Source organism: Periplaneta americana, chromosome 14 (assembly GCF_040183065.1).
Source record: "Periplaneta americana isolate PAMFEO1 chromosome 14, P.americana_PAMFEO1_priV1, whole genome shotgun sequence".
NCBI classification, from domain to species: Eukaryota; Metazoa; Arthropoda; class Insecta; order Blattodea; family Blattidae; genus Periplaneta; species Periplaneta americana.
In genome coordinates, this window is record NC_091130.1 from 32,300,687 (window position 1) to 32,315,661 (window position 14,975).

At 36.3% G+C, this 14,975-nt stretch overlaps 1 protein-coding gene across 1 annotated transcript in view; it reads right to left on the reverse strand.

Annotated features, from left to right (window-relative positions):
* Nucleotides 1-269: 269 nt before the first annotated feature.
* The window catches only part of LOC138713979 (coiled-coil domain-containing protein 66), a 110,473-nt gene continuing 95,767 nt past the window's right edge, over nucleotides 270-14,975 (reverse strand). Inside the window, exons 11-13 of the mRNA XM_069846559.1 lie at nucleotides 12,431-12,759; nucleotides 4,378-4,493; nucleotides 270-1,076 (exon numbers count right to left, since the gene is read on the reverse strand). Coding sequence (XP_069702660.1) covers nucleotides 999-1,076; nucleotides 4,378-4,493; nucleotides 12,431-12,759 — 523 coding nt within the window. The 3' untranslated portion in view covers nucleotides 270-998. The remainder of the gene's footprint in view (nucleotides 1,077-4,377; nucleotides 4,494-12,430; nucleotides 12,760-14,975) is intronic.

Here is a 14,975-nt window from a genome sequence, read left to right on the forward strand (position 1 = left end):
TGGTAAGCTATTAAAACAGTAACTAACATCAGAGCGATACAATACTTTCCTGAGGCAAAACACTGCCATATTAATCTGATGGTGGACACCCGTTATTACCGACAATTGATTTTTGCATATTTTCTACCTAGAAAAGCAAGTAGTTCTGGAATATATTACAATTTTTATATTACTATAGATATAAATTCACTGTTATCAATTAGATAGAATAAATTCCTGAGTGTACATTTAGAAAGAAACAAGAAGTATTATTGACTCGTATCATAAATTATAAAATGATAAATTATAACAATTCCATAGAAAAAAATCATTTCAATTTCAGTACATATGCATACTTGAATAAATTGATGATGTTCAATTACTGAGTAGAACACAATATTATTGAATCTCAATAATAACTTTGGTTTTTAAATTAGCTGTGTTCTTAGAAAATTAGAGCAACTCCTCTTCATTAACTAGGACAATCAGGAGTTCACTTTCTTCTTACCAACAGTAACAAGTCTTGAATCCTCTTTTATAAGAAGAAATCCCAGTGAAATATTGTGTTGTATTTTTCTTACTTAAAGTACCCAGTAACAGCATGATTCGGAAAGTGCAGGCATTTATTTTATAGGTATTTTCTTTTTTATAAAAGAAAATTCAGTGTAATTTATCAAATTTTCCTAAAAGATGCTATGTTTCCAGTTGCTTGTATAGGGACGTACAATCACCAATTAAAATATATTTCTGCCAGATACTAACATATTTTGATTTTAACATTTTTATCTTCACAAACTCTGTGCAATTTTACCAGATATATCTATAACTTAATTGAAACTCAATGTAGTATAATTTGGTTGAGTGCATTCAAGAAATCAAAACAACAATTTTGTTTGCTAAACTGAGGTGCTCAGACAAACTCTACTGTCGTAACTTTGTCCACAGCAATCACTGGGTTGGTAATGCATGTTCTCATCTACTTCATAATCTATAACAGTTTTAAAAGACGTTCATCTGTTTCAAGAATTCCATGACGATTCTGAATACGGTGTATGGCTCCTTGTTGAATCCCATTCTTGCTGTTTCATTATAAGTCCCTGGAATGAAAACATTTATGTTAATTCTCTGTGACTCGCATTTGCGGTTATAGAGGTACAATATACTGAAAAGGAACACGGACTCTCGCTTTGAGAGAGGAACAGTGGTTAAGCGTATTAGAGAATAAGGTGCTTAGAAAAATATTTGGGGCCAAGACGTTACAGGAGAATGGAGAAAGTAAAGGTATGTACTCGTTGGAGTGACGATAAACGATAAAAGAAGCAGCGATGCTATATCAGAGAGAAATGAAGCGTGCATTGTCATTGAGGTGTGTATATTGAAGTAACGATGAAAGCGAAGATATACGATAAAAGCGATGAAAAAGAAAAATTCCATTTTCTTCGCTCTTGTCGTTCATATGATCTCTGATTAAGATAATATTAATCTGTATAATTACCGGTGGTTAATCGATTTATAATTATTTCGGCATATTAAATTAATTAGGCCTATCATAGATATTGGCAAATTGATCAGTTGTGTATTTATTCATGATATGTTATGTGATCACAAGAACCAATCACAACACAACGAATTTATACTAGTTTTTGGAGGAGAAACGGGTTCAATTTTGTACTTATTTAAGTTATATTAACCTTGAACTTAGCAGCTGATATTTTCTATCAGCGGCGGATTTTCAGGGGAGGCAAGGGAGGCCGAGCCTCCCCAAATATTTTACCAGAACACAATATGGCAGTAATTATTTCAGGTGAATTAAGATCACAGACAAGTTACAGCAAATGACGAACAGTTTTCCTTTTATATTAATTTTACTATTCACTACGACTAAGATGTAAGTTACGTAAAGTTGACCACATTCAGTTGGTGGTGCCCGCTCGCTATACTGTAGATAGTACAAATAATTCGTTCCGAAAAATACCAGATAGTGCTGTAACCTGTATAGTCGACATCTAGCAGGCTGCTGTGTCTATGCGAGAGCGGGAGAGAGGAGTCGGCTACATGACGCTACTCCCCGGTAACCATGGCAACAGCAATTCAACCAATAAGATAGCTGGTTAGAAGAGTGTTTAAACTTGACTAGAACGCGAGAGGGGAGCCGATTTGGAGACGTCCTACCCACTGCTAACAACTGTACTGCTTAGTAGTCACGGCCGATTTCGGCTGTATTGGGAAGCTCTCTCTCTCTCTCTCTCTCTCTCTCTTTCTCTCTTCTTGGTTTTAGAAAATTGAGTCACGTGTTGTTAGTTTTCTCTCCCTGCGTAAAAGTTTTCATTTATGTTGTTAGATTTTCTCTTGTTTGCGAGTGTTCTTGTTATTTTATTCTTTTGTGTTACGAGGTATATTTATTTATACAGTATTTTTTATATATCGAGAGTTTAGAAACAAATGCAGATTTGTCTCTAGCTTCTTCTAGTAGCAGTTGTTCAGTATGTTGTGACCTATTTGATCGGTTTGCGAAGAAAGAGGAACGTCCAGTTAATTTTCTGTAAAATTAGACTATGTAATAATAATGAGCAAGCCCCGGATTATTAGGTTCGAATCAATTTTGTTGCTATCTCGTTACTCTCGAAATAGCCTATTGTTTTTCTTGTTCGTTTTATGTACAAAAGAGTAACATTCTTAAATGTAATATGACCTAAAAATACCTAATTCGTAGGTTAGGACTTAGAATGTCCTAAAGAGAGCCAATCTTTACCAAGCCGTTGTAATATATTAACAATATGTTGTTTATTTTTATTTTTTCCCATAAAATCACATAAATTCCTAAACATAAGATTTAAAATCCTAAAACATAAATTGGAAAACCTAATTTTAATTTCTTAAAATCTATAAATTCTGCGCTTGGTAATGAGGTATGTTACAGGACTTATATTTTTATATTCTCATAATTCACCTCTTGGCCTCCTCAACTTTGAAACCCACCGTCCGCTACTGTTTTCTATATATCTTCTTTCATTAAGTGGATGCGTAGAATATCTTCTACTGATAATTCAAAATGTTTGCTTCTCGTGTCCTCGTTGCTCCGATATGAACACTTGATTCTTTGATAATACCAAAGCGTCGCTAAGTCTTACGTGTACGCACCCTTACACAACGCAGAACTGCACGCATTGTATTATCCACCTAACATAATTAGGAACATTAACTCCAGACATTTTAGACGAACAGGGCAGGTAGCACGTATGGGTGAATCCAGAATGCATATAGAGTATTAGTTGGAAGACCTGAGGGAAAAAGACCTTTGGGGAGGCCGAGACGTAGATGGGAGGATATTAAAATGGATTTGAGGGAGGTGGGATATGATGGTTGGGACTGGATTAATCTTGCTTAGGATAGGGACTGACGGTGGGCTTATGTGAGGGCAGCAATGAACCTTCGGGGTTCTCTGAAAGTAATTTAAGTAAGCAAGTAAGCTTTAAATTATCAGCAAACACTGTGTCAGCAGAGGGACTTGGGTGGGCTAGTTCCTCGCAAAGGTAAATGCTCGTTCTTCTACCTCAGCCCTCCATTTTCCAATCCTTAACAAATATTCACTTACAACGCAAATGCTTAATTTTTTTAATAACTATTACTTAACTCACAACTTTTCCTAAGTATTTACTTTACAACTTCCCTTATTGTTTGTGTATAAACAGACTATTTTAATGTTTTAAATTACATTTAGGTTGATACGGCACTACAATTTCTCGAAACCAATACAGGTTGATATGGCACTACAATTTCTCGAAACCAATACAGGTTGATACGACACTACAATTTCTCGAAACCAATACAGGTTGATACGACACTACAATTTCTCGATACCAATACCTGTTTTATAGTTTCGATACTTGATATTTAGGGGTGGTAATTTTTCACAAGACCGATAAAATGCGAAAAGACTACGAAGGCTTGAGCTTTTGTATTTTCATTTTTCACGACCTGTATATCCCATTTTAATTAATTTTTAATATGCTGTAAAACATTTTAAAATTCCATTGTAAAATGAAAAGTTGCATTTTTTCGTACCGGTATCAAATTTCTGCACATTTAAAGGGCAAAACAAAAATTATTTGAATCATTTCTTATCATAATACACTGCTGACTTAAATTGACTGAGCATATTGGGAATTCAATCAATGACTTTCCCGAAACAAGCTATGAAATGTTTCATATAAAATAATTACAGTACTATCTCGAAAAGAAAGCAAAAAATGAGCAAAATTGTATTCAACTTTTTGTTGTAAATATCTCAAAGAATAACCCCTGAAATTAAAGTCATTACGTACGGTTCACCCTGTATACGTTAAAAAGTACCATATTGTTTAGACCTATTATGATTATTAGTTGCACACCCCTTACCTGACGGAGTGAAGAAAGTTGAGACAATATATCGTGAGCTGTTGACCACTGCTCTCCTATTCCGCTGTCTATTGTGGCTGGTCTCTCATTCTGTCTATTTAACAAACGCTTTGTACCTGAAAGAAAGGGCGACATGCATAATAAATATGAGATTAGGAGAATAGCTTTACAGAAAAGATTTTGGAGTAAGAGTTTTGGAAAGTCTGCAGTGTTTATTGTTTTTGCTCTTAGTTCTCCTATTTCTTATAACGGTTTACAATTAACATTCGAGATATTTATTTCTTAATATAAAATCGAATGGATATTGCAATTAAAACTGTCTTTTGTTAAGTAAGTAAAATAATTTTACTCCATACATATTACAGTGAGATAAAAGCATTAGTGAAGATCCAGCTTCTATTCTAGTGGGTTAGGGACTACCCTTCAACACGTCGGCTCGACAGTGACCTATTGTGCACCCCGAAGTACGAGATGAATGAAAATGAGGTGTACCGGACCACCGCCTGCATGAGACCCTCATTCGCTCACACAAAGAGCCGTCTTTACTCCCCGCCCTAAGTTCATACCACCACGGTGACCAGTCAACACAGGATCGATTCCGACAGCCCTTCTAAGATGTCTAAGCGCCCTCGGAAGTGCTCTTAAGGAATGAATCCTGGCAGAGATATTGCGAAAGGCTTGGACCCCAGAGACGGTTTCGGAGAGGACGCCCCTTCTGCAAGCGGACGAAGACATATTGCGAAAGATGATGAAGATATATGATATGATATGATATGATATATGATATAATATGATATGATCAGGGGCGGGCCGTCCGTAGGGGCCACCGGGGCCTTGCCCCACCAATATTTCGTTCCCCAGCAATTTTCTTTTCGCAATTAAAATGCGCAAATTTTGTTCAGGACAGTGTACTGGATTCATATTTGTTTCAGTAAATTTCATAACATGGCGCAACGTGTGTCAGTAAAACGTCAAAGATTGTATGACACTAAGGCCGTGTCTCAAAGCTACATTTTCAGCTGAAGTGAACTAGATTGTTGACTAAATAGCCGGATGTGACGTCTGAAGTCATGATCCAAAGCTACATAGTCCATAGCAATCAAGTCCGTAGTAGCTAGTCAACGAAAATGCTTGCTTGATTGTTGACTTGTTCACTAAACAAACATGGATACCTCATCAGCAAATGGGGTTATGAAATCTGAAAATGCTTTGGAAGTGAAATAATGTAAATATAATTTAGAATAACACGTTAACTTTTAACACTGATATTGTTAGTACCTTCTGTAGAATGTTTTAATCATTACTGTAATATATTAAGCCCTTATCTTTTCCATATAACTCGTAATGAAACTGCATTAGGACACTGCCTTCTTAATTCAATGCTGCACCGTGATGTCGTGGTTTTTAGAAAAATAATCTATGAAGAAGGCTATGTTTCAAGCATACATTTCCAAAGCTCCCTAGTGTGTAGTTCACAAGTCATCTAGTTGCTAGTCATTAGTGTGTAGTATGGACTTGAGCTTTGAGACACGGCCTCAATATTATGAGCTTGGGCCAGCGTCAAAAGGCCACACAACTTGAATCACTTTAGCGCTCAACTGCCATAGTGAAATGTTCGTTATCGATGGAGATTCACGAAGTGTTACGAAGTTACCGTCACGAGTATAATGCTTCTCGTTGGGGCTCGATGAGGCTGGCCCACCTGTCGGTCGGAAGCGTCAGTCGCAGTGTCACTGAACAGTGGGTTAATTCTAGAAGTGACCGTGTGAACTTTGAATAGTGCATGCGAGCGAAGTGTGAAAACATGAATAAAGTGGATTACCTATTAAAACATCGTTTTCTTCGTTAAAATTAGAAGATAAACTTGAAGTTAAACGACTAGGCACACATCAACCTACAGTGGTGGAAATCAGTATAAAGGCACTTGAGTTTTGCAGTATAACACGTACGTATTTATTCATATATTGCATTTCTGATAACTATGACGTAGTTTACTTAGGGATATCACATTGCACTAATGTTCCCACACCTCATGTGAAAACATTGGATAGATACAAAAATAACGCTGTTGTGGGGGTGGAAATTGGTATAAATGCACTTGTGCTACCACCTCAGACGGGCAGTAATGTGTAAGACTCGGTGTAAACAAATCACTGCAGTTGTATTGGAGAGACGTGACCGTAGTATTTTTCGCCGGCACTCGCTACAATGCCACGTGGAAAGCGTCTATGAAATTAAGAAAAAGCAAGCATTATGCTTGCAAAGAGTTTAAGCTCTCCAATCCGCAAATCGCCAAGAAATTAGGACATTCAAGTTGTGTTATTGATAATTTTGTGAAATTGGACACACAGTGTGGACAAAATGGGAGGTATGGTCGGTCAAGGAAGCTCTCCTAGTGTACTAAACGACTTATCCTGCGCACAGCAAAGGTAAAAAAAAACAAATAGTTACTGATTTGAAGTTTCCGGTCACTGCCAGACGTGTAAGACAAATTCTGGCAGGAGACTATAACCTAGTCTTTAAGAAGCAATTTAGTAAACCACCTCTAAAAGATGTCCATAAGAAGGCCAGAATGTCTTTTGCTGAAGAACATATGTCCTGGACCTCAAAGTGGGGTCAAGTGATATTTAGCGACGAGAATAAATTTAATTTGGATGGACTAGATGGATATCAGTATTACTGGCACGACCTCCGTACAGAGGACCAAGTTCGAATGAGTAGAAATTTTGGTGGCGGAAGTGTGATAATCTGGGGAGCATTCTGTGCTCAAGGTACCTCCAAATTGACATGGGTGCACACCAGGATGAATTCTGACACCTACACAGAGATGCTGGAATCGAAGTTGGTTCGGATGTCTGAAGAATTTGGTGACAATCTGATTTTTCAGCAAGATAATGCTGCAATTCATGTCTCTACCAAATCGAAGAAGTGGTTTCTCGAGAAACGAATCACACTTCTGAACTGGCCATCAAGAAATCTAGATTTAAATCTTATAGAAAACCTATGGGGAATCCTAGCAAGGGGTGTGTATCACAACGGAAGACAGTTTGAGACTGTGACTCAACTAAAGAATGCGATTCGTGCAGAGTGGGCTTCAATTTCTATTGACGAATTAAATAGACTTGTTAAATCAATGGCAAAGGGAATTTTTCAAGTTATTAAGAACAATGGTGGTTCAACCAAGTACTAGAACTCTGTTGTAATGTGTTTTGTTATTGTTTCTTTATTTTATTATCTACAATAGAAAGATGCCTTTATATTAATTAATTTCCTCCCTTAAGGCAGTGGGTTTTCACTCTTCATGTATTATGTGTAAAGCAAAATGATAAATTTAATTTGGTATGGTTTCTTTATAAGTTATTAGTAAATATCTTTCAAGGATATGGCAGAAGTGTAAAACAAATCAACAAAATAAACGTAATTGCCTCAAAATTCATACTGCCTTTATATTAATTTCTTCCACTGTAATGACTTCAGTTTTATACAGGCGGATGGTATGAAAAGGAGAACTTTCTGCAACTCGTGGTTTACAAAGAAGTCCTGGCTAACTGTAAGTGACGAAAAACAAAGTTTATTTTGTTTCTATTGTCTGTGGCGAGGGACTGTGGACGTCGACAGTTGCAAAGATCTAAAACATTTAAGGGAGAGTATAAAAAAAGAACAAAACAAAACAAAAAGAAAGTGCAGTACATTTAGAAAATGCTTGTAAGTTTAAACTATTTGGGGCAGTAAATATTGCAGCACAAATTGATTCCGCGGTCAAATTTTCAATCCAGAAACACAACTTACAGGTCACAAAAAACAGACATATATGCTACTAGCAAGAGTAATTGATTCTTTAGTATTTTGCGGAACTCACGAATTATAACTGAGGGTTCAGAACGAAAATCAGGGATCTGCAAATCGGGGTCGATTTAAGTTCCATGGTTTTTTAAGTTTATTTATACACGCTTTAACATCTGCGGTCATATCGCGTGTGTAGGCTATTTGGTTATATCAGCAGGGCGTTTTACTATTGAGTTCCTGTTTCTATCGTCGTGTGTTATAGATGGCTTATTCATGCAGCGATTTTAGATTTTGTTCATTGTGTATGATATTGGTGATTGAGGCGGTGATGAATCATGGTATATAAATTTCAAATCCGGAATTTGTCTTTGTGACTGACAGAAACCATGAAAAACCCCAGTCAGATTATCCGGCCACGGGGTTTGAACCCGAGACCTCCTGAATGCGAATCTCAAACGTTACCATCTGAGTCAACTCGCTCGATCCATGATTTTATTAGTGCTAATATTAGTAGGCTAATTTTATTTTTTTATTAGCGGTTCCATGCAGCTGCATGTGAAGGCAAAAAGAATATTTGTTAGAACTTCAAATTATTATACAGTTCTGAAGTCTGATTAGCGTAATTTTCTTGGTCATGTTCTGATGTAGGCCTACTTTTATATTATTTTAGACTACGGTGTAGTAGACGTGTGAAGTATGGCAATGGTATATTTTTAATATGGTTTATTGTAATAACTATGATTCTGTTTTCTTTTTATTTGTTTAATTAATGTTTATACTATTGTTAATAGTTTTTAGTTTGACCAGATTCAACGAATCAATTCGACCTTCTTTCCTTAAATATCTACGGATAATTGTGTTATGGGGCTCGGGGAACAGCACACCGCCACAAGGTACAGGTTCAAATGAGCCTAAATATAATCTGTTCATTATGATGATAATGAAATGCAAAATTTTTGGAAATCCCGACCTGTTGAGCAAGCTTTCGTGCAGCACGCTGTGACATAGACGCTTAGTCAGCTGTTATGTGCATGAGTCATTGCCTGCATTGAGCTTGCTATATGGTTTCGGAGAATATGAAATGCATTGTGCTCGTAGATCACGCAACTCTACTATACAAATTTTAATTCTAACACAATTGAGGAGGTCAGAAGCAAAGGGGTACAAGTGACATTTCTAAGAACATGAGTTAAGTGCATCCAGGGCAAGCTAAAACATTTAAAATTTTAGTGACAAAGGGATACATCTTTTAACCACACAACACACTAAGATTGAAATAGAAAGATTCACGGAATTTACGAAATCTTTAGTGCTTTCAACCGCATTTTCTCACAAATATCTTAAGTACACTTACTGACCCTCTCGATTAGTATAATGTAAGGTGATCATATTCCTCAGAGTCGAAACTGGGACCAAATGGGTAACTAACGCAGGTATCCTCCCCCCCCTCGATAATTTTGCCGATCATGTACAAATTAATAGCACAGTGTAGCATATACAGTCACGAAGCTCAATACGTAGTAGATATGCATCCATTGATAGTTGCTAACCACTAGGATCGCTACTGTCACCTCATTACAGACAATGCGAAATAGTACCTGCACAGTCTATTGTTCCTAGCAACCTCATCAACTCAAGCTTCGTGACTGTATATACTAGACTGCGTTAGTACCACAGTCTAGTACATACAGTCACGAAGCTCAATACGTAGGAAATATGCATCCATAGATAGTTGCTAACCACTAGGATCACCAATATCGCCTCATTACAGACAATGTAGTAGTAGTAGTATTAGTAGTACGTTATTTGCTTAGTAATTAAATACATTATATTCTAAGTAACTAGTATTCTATTAAATAAGCATGCGACATGTTACCATAGATTAAGATGACTGTAATATTTGTTGTATCAATGTTAGATTAATGTACATTGACGATGCCATGAATAATTGTATTCCAACGGTTAATAAAATATCTATCTATCTATCTATCTATCTATCTATCTATCTATCTATCTATCTATCTATCTATCTATCTATCTATCTATCTATCTATCTATCTATCTATCTATCTATCTATCTATCTATCTATCTATCTATCTATCTATCTATCTATCTATCTATCTATCTATCTATCTATCTATCTATCTATCTATCTATCTATCTATCTATCTATCTATCTATCTATCTATCTATCTATCTATCTATCTATCTATCTATCTATCTATCTATCTATCTATCTATCTATCTATCTATCTATCTATCTATCTATCTATCTATCTATCTATCTATCTATCTATCTATCTATCTATCTATCTATCTATCTATCTATCTATCTATCTATCTATCTATCTATCTATCTATCTATCTATCTATCTATCTATCTATCTATCTATCTATCTATCTATCTATCTATCTATCTATCTATCTATCTATCTATCTATCTATCTATCTATCTATCTATCTATCTATCTATCTATCTATCTATCTATCTATCTATCTATCTATCTATCTATCTATCTATCTATCTATCTATCTATCTATCTATCTATCTATCTATCTATCTATCTATCTATCTATCTATCTATCTATCTATCTATCTATCTATCTATCTATCTATCTATCTATCTATCTATCTATCTATCTATCTATCTATCTATCTATATGTCTGTCTGTCTGTCTGTCTGTCTGTCCGTCCGTTCATCTAATGCGAAATAGTACCTGCACAGCCTATTGTTCCTAGCAACCTCATCAACTCAAGCTTCGTGACTGTATATACTAGACTGCGTTAATACCACAGTCTAGTATATACAGTCACGAAGCTCAATATGTAGTAAATATGCATCCATAGATAGTTACTAACCACTAGGATCGCTACTATCGCCTCATTACAAACAATGCGAAATAGTACTTGCACAGTCTATTGTTACTGGTACCCTCATAAACTCAAGCTTCGTGACTGTATATACTAGACTGTATATACTATTCTATTCGCGGCCATAATTGCTTTTTGCTTCCTCTATGCTTCTGCACTTACGGAAACTTCAACTAATGAGCCATGAAAACGCCACGAATAATATTTATTGTAAACAGTCATTATTAAATGCAAGACTGGCTTATCTCATAAGCTAGGAATTTTACTACTGACTCATTTTTGTAATTGGGTTTACTTGACGAAATGCGAGAAATATTGTTACGTGAGAACAATAGAAGTGAGGGATGGGTTGTGTTAATGAAATAGGGTAAACATAATTGTTTACTACTAAGCATATTGAACATCTTAAATCTAAGTTTATAGGCTGCATTTTTTTTAATTCACTACACTCATTCCACGTATGTCTGTTACTTAAGGTATGATCACACGTCGCCACTTTTGCAGCGTACAAAAAACTGCGCAACTCTCGTACTGCGACGTGTGAACAACGGTGCAACCCGAAAAGTAGCGGCTGCCGAACCTGCTGCCCGCTACTTTTCCATGCTGCGCGCAGCTTAGAATTAGCGACGTGTGAACAGGGTTCTCAGGGTTGCAGCCGCAGCATTTTTGATATCGGTTCTGTTGAAACTTTTGCTGCGGTTGCGACCAGTGTTGCCACCCAAATGTGCCAATGATACTTTTATTGTTTGGATATATTTTAATGTTAGATGTGATGAAAATAAATTATTTATAACAGTTATTAAATACACAACATAGTCTGATCATATTTGCTGACGATATAATTCATTTTTTTAATTTTCCGTAGCGTAGTTTCAAACAGGAGGGTTGCCAACATTGATTACGTGAATATGCTGTTGGTTATCATTTAAGTATATATGCGTTTTTAAAAGCTTTATAGTAAAAATAATGCCAATTTCTGAATATTAGTTAGGATAGAAAAGCAAATAATAGATAAGTGAGCTTTTGCATGAGTTTCTTAATAATGCGAACATAACCACAAAATGTATATTGAGAAGTCAACACGGAGATGGAAACCTGCAGCATGACTGCGGCTGCAAAAGTAGCGCCTTGTGTGTGAACAGACTCGCAACCTCCAGTTGCAACTTTTGCTGCACTCGGGTTGCGCAGCACGAAAAGTAGCGTGCAGCGCACTACTTCTGGCTTACGTGTGAACACGACACGCAACTTTTGCAGCTGCAGTACAAAAGTTGCGCAGCAAAAGTAGCGACGTGTGACCGTACCTTTAGTTATTACTTCAATAGAAGCAGAAGATTAAATGGGTAATTTTTCTGCCTTAATGCACATACCTTTGACTGAAAAATAGTGTAACTCACTTGATGAAATTTTGTGGCTGGAGCCGTGTCGTGTTGTTTTCCTGTTTATTGCGTTCTCTGCGAGTCCGTTAATATTCGAAGAAGGAACAACCACTTGCACTCTCTTGCTAGGAGTCCCAACAGCATAATTCCTGTCTCTTAAAACTGTATTCTTATTATCTAATTGCTCGTTCACGATAGCGGAGTTCACACACTTCTCATCCTGTTCATCCAGGTTATTTATATTTCCATCCGAGGATCTTATCACATGGTGGTAGTAAATGTTATTGGTCATACCGGTACTGGATTTGTTGTTGGAGTTGTATGCTCCTTGTTGTGGCGACGGAGATCTGGGTAGAGACAATACCAAGAAACAGTGGTATTAAATGTTTTAAAATAGACTGATACATGAAATACTGATTTCTTTTTACGATGAAAGAGTAATGGAACGGAGAAAAATTCTCTCCGGCACCGGGATTTGAACCCGGGTTTTCAGCTCTACGTGCTGATGCTTTATCCACTAAGCCACACCAGATACCCATCCCGGTGTCGGACAGAATCGTCTCAGTTCAAGTTCCAACTCTTGGGTTCCCTCTAGTGACCAACCTCTGCATTACGTCATAGATATCTATGAACGCAGGACTGAAGTCCACACATGTGCTGAGGTGCACTCGTTATGAGTGACTAGTTGGCCGGGATCCGACGGAATAAGCGCCGTCTTAAATCATGAAGTGATTTACGCATATCATATATATTATTTAATGTACCGAAGTACATATGATATTTCCATGCAGATATTCATCGTATGATGATGCAGAATATTTGCATGGAAATATCATATGTACTTCGGTACATTAAATAATATATATGATTTCTTTTGTTTGATTTATAATACGTAGATATCATTGCAGAATATACAGGATGTTAGGGGTATAAGTGCCGTCCTTTTCATAATCGTCGGGGACGGTCTACAGGATCAAAAAATGTCCATACAACATAGGGTCAATCAATACTTGATAGTTTTCCCAGAAAAAAAATATTTCTCTTATTTTATTCGCTTATATCGTTAGTAAAATTACGAAAACAATTACATCAGAACGTATATATAGCAAAGAGTTAATAGTAGTTTAAATACATATTTGTGTGTCTATTACGTTTTCGTGAAATTAAATAAAATTGCATGCTTAAATTTGTAAATATTCTGGCGTGAGAGACGTGGCAACATGTTGAGTAGGCAGTACTCTGCACAGACGTATGTACTGTACATGTCAGCTGAGTTCAAGCTCCCTGTCCATAGGTCTACTGCCGAGCGGATGACAGTTCGGTACCAGGTATTCGATAAACAACTTGCAATGTCATTCACAGTTTAAGAATATCATATGTTATTAATTTATGGAGAAAGTCGTCTTAATTCAAGTGAGGCAAGAAGGCTGTACTGTCAGTGTTGTCCGCAATGAAGGTTACGTAATCGGCGAACTTTTGTAGCGGTTTCTCAACGATTATTAGAAACTAGCAGTCTCTTACCTCGTTTCGAAAATCACACAACCAGAAATTCCTTTAAAAATGGCACTGCTTTTTGTAAGCGGAACAGATTAAAATGTTGCATTAAAAAAAATTCGTGTGATTTTATGCAGTAAAACATTATTGTTTATTTTTAGACGTACAATAAAAAATGGACCAATGTTGCCAATATTGTTAAATGAAATGAAAATTTACCATAAAGTTCTATTAATGAGATTGAAAATTTCTATTTTCTGTTCGTTTTATGCATTAGAACAGAGCATCTATTTTGTACCAGTATGTCTGTATCCGCTTGAGCTGTACTGTGTACTTGTAAACTCCCTCCTCCCCATCCAGCAACGTTGCCAAACGCCTAATATAGTAAACTTTAATAATTAGTTAAATATTGCAATTATAAAAAAAATGTGAGGACATTTTTTCTTTCTTATGACATAAACAATCATTAGTTAAAATAATGGCACTTATACCCCCTACAACCTGTATATAGGGTGTACAGTAAGTAATGTCATTAATTTCAGGGGGTTATTCTTTGGATATTTCAAACAAGAAAGCCTAATATAATTTTACTCGTTTTTGCTTCCTTTTCGAGAAAAAAATTGTTTTATGTGAAGCATTTTATAGCGTGTTTTGTGAAAATCATTGATTTAATACAGTGTGTGCCCAGTGAATTTAAGAGAGCAGTTTGTTATGATGATAAATGATTGAAAGAATTTTAGTTTTGTCTTTGAAATATGCAAAAATTTTGATCCGGTGCCGGAACGAATTTTTCTGCATTAATAAATACATTAATTGAAGGAGATTAATTCAAATGAATTTGTCATGTTTATGGCATTTATACAGGGTGGAAGTGAAATAATCCTGCAGGTTAGAAAGGACGGAAATAATGTTATGTTTTATTTAACGACGCTCGCAACTACCGAGGTTATATCAGCGTCGCCGGTGTGCCGGAATATTGTCCCACGGGAGTTCTTTTACATGCCAGTAAATCTACTGACATGAGCCTGTCGCATTTAAGGACACTTAAGTGCCATCGACCTGGCCCGGG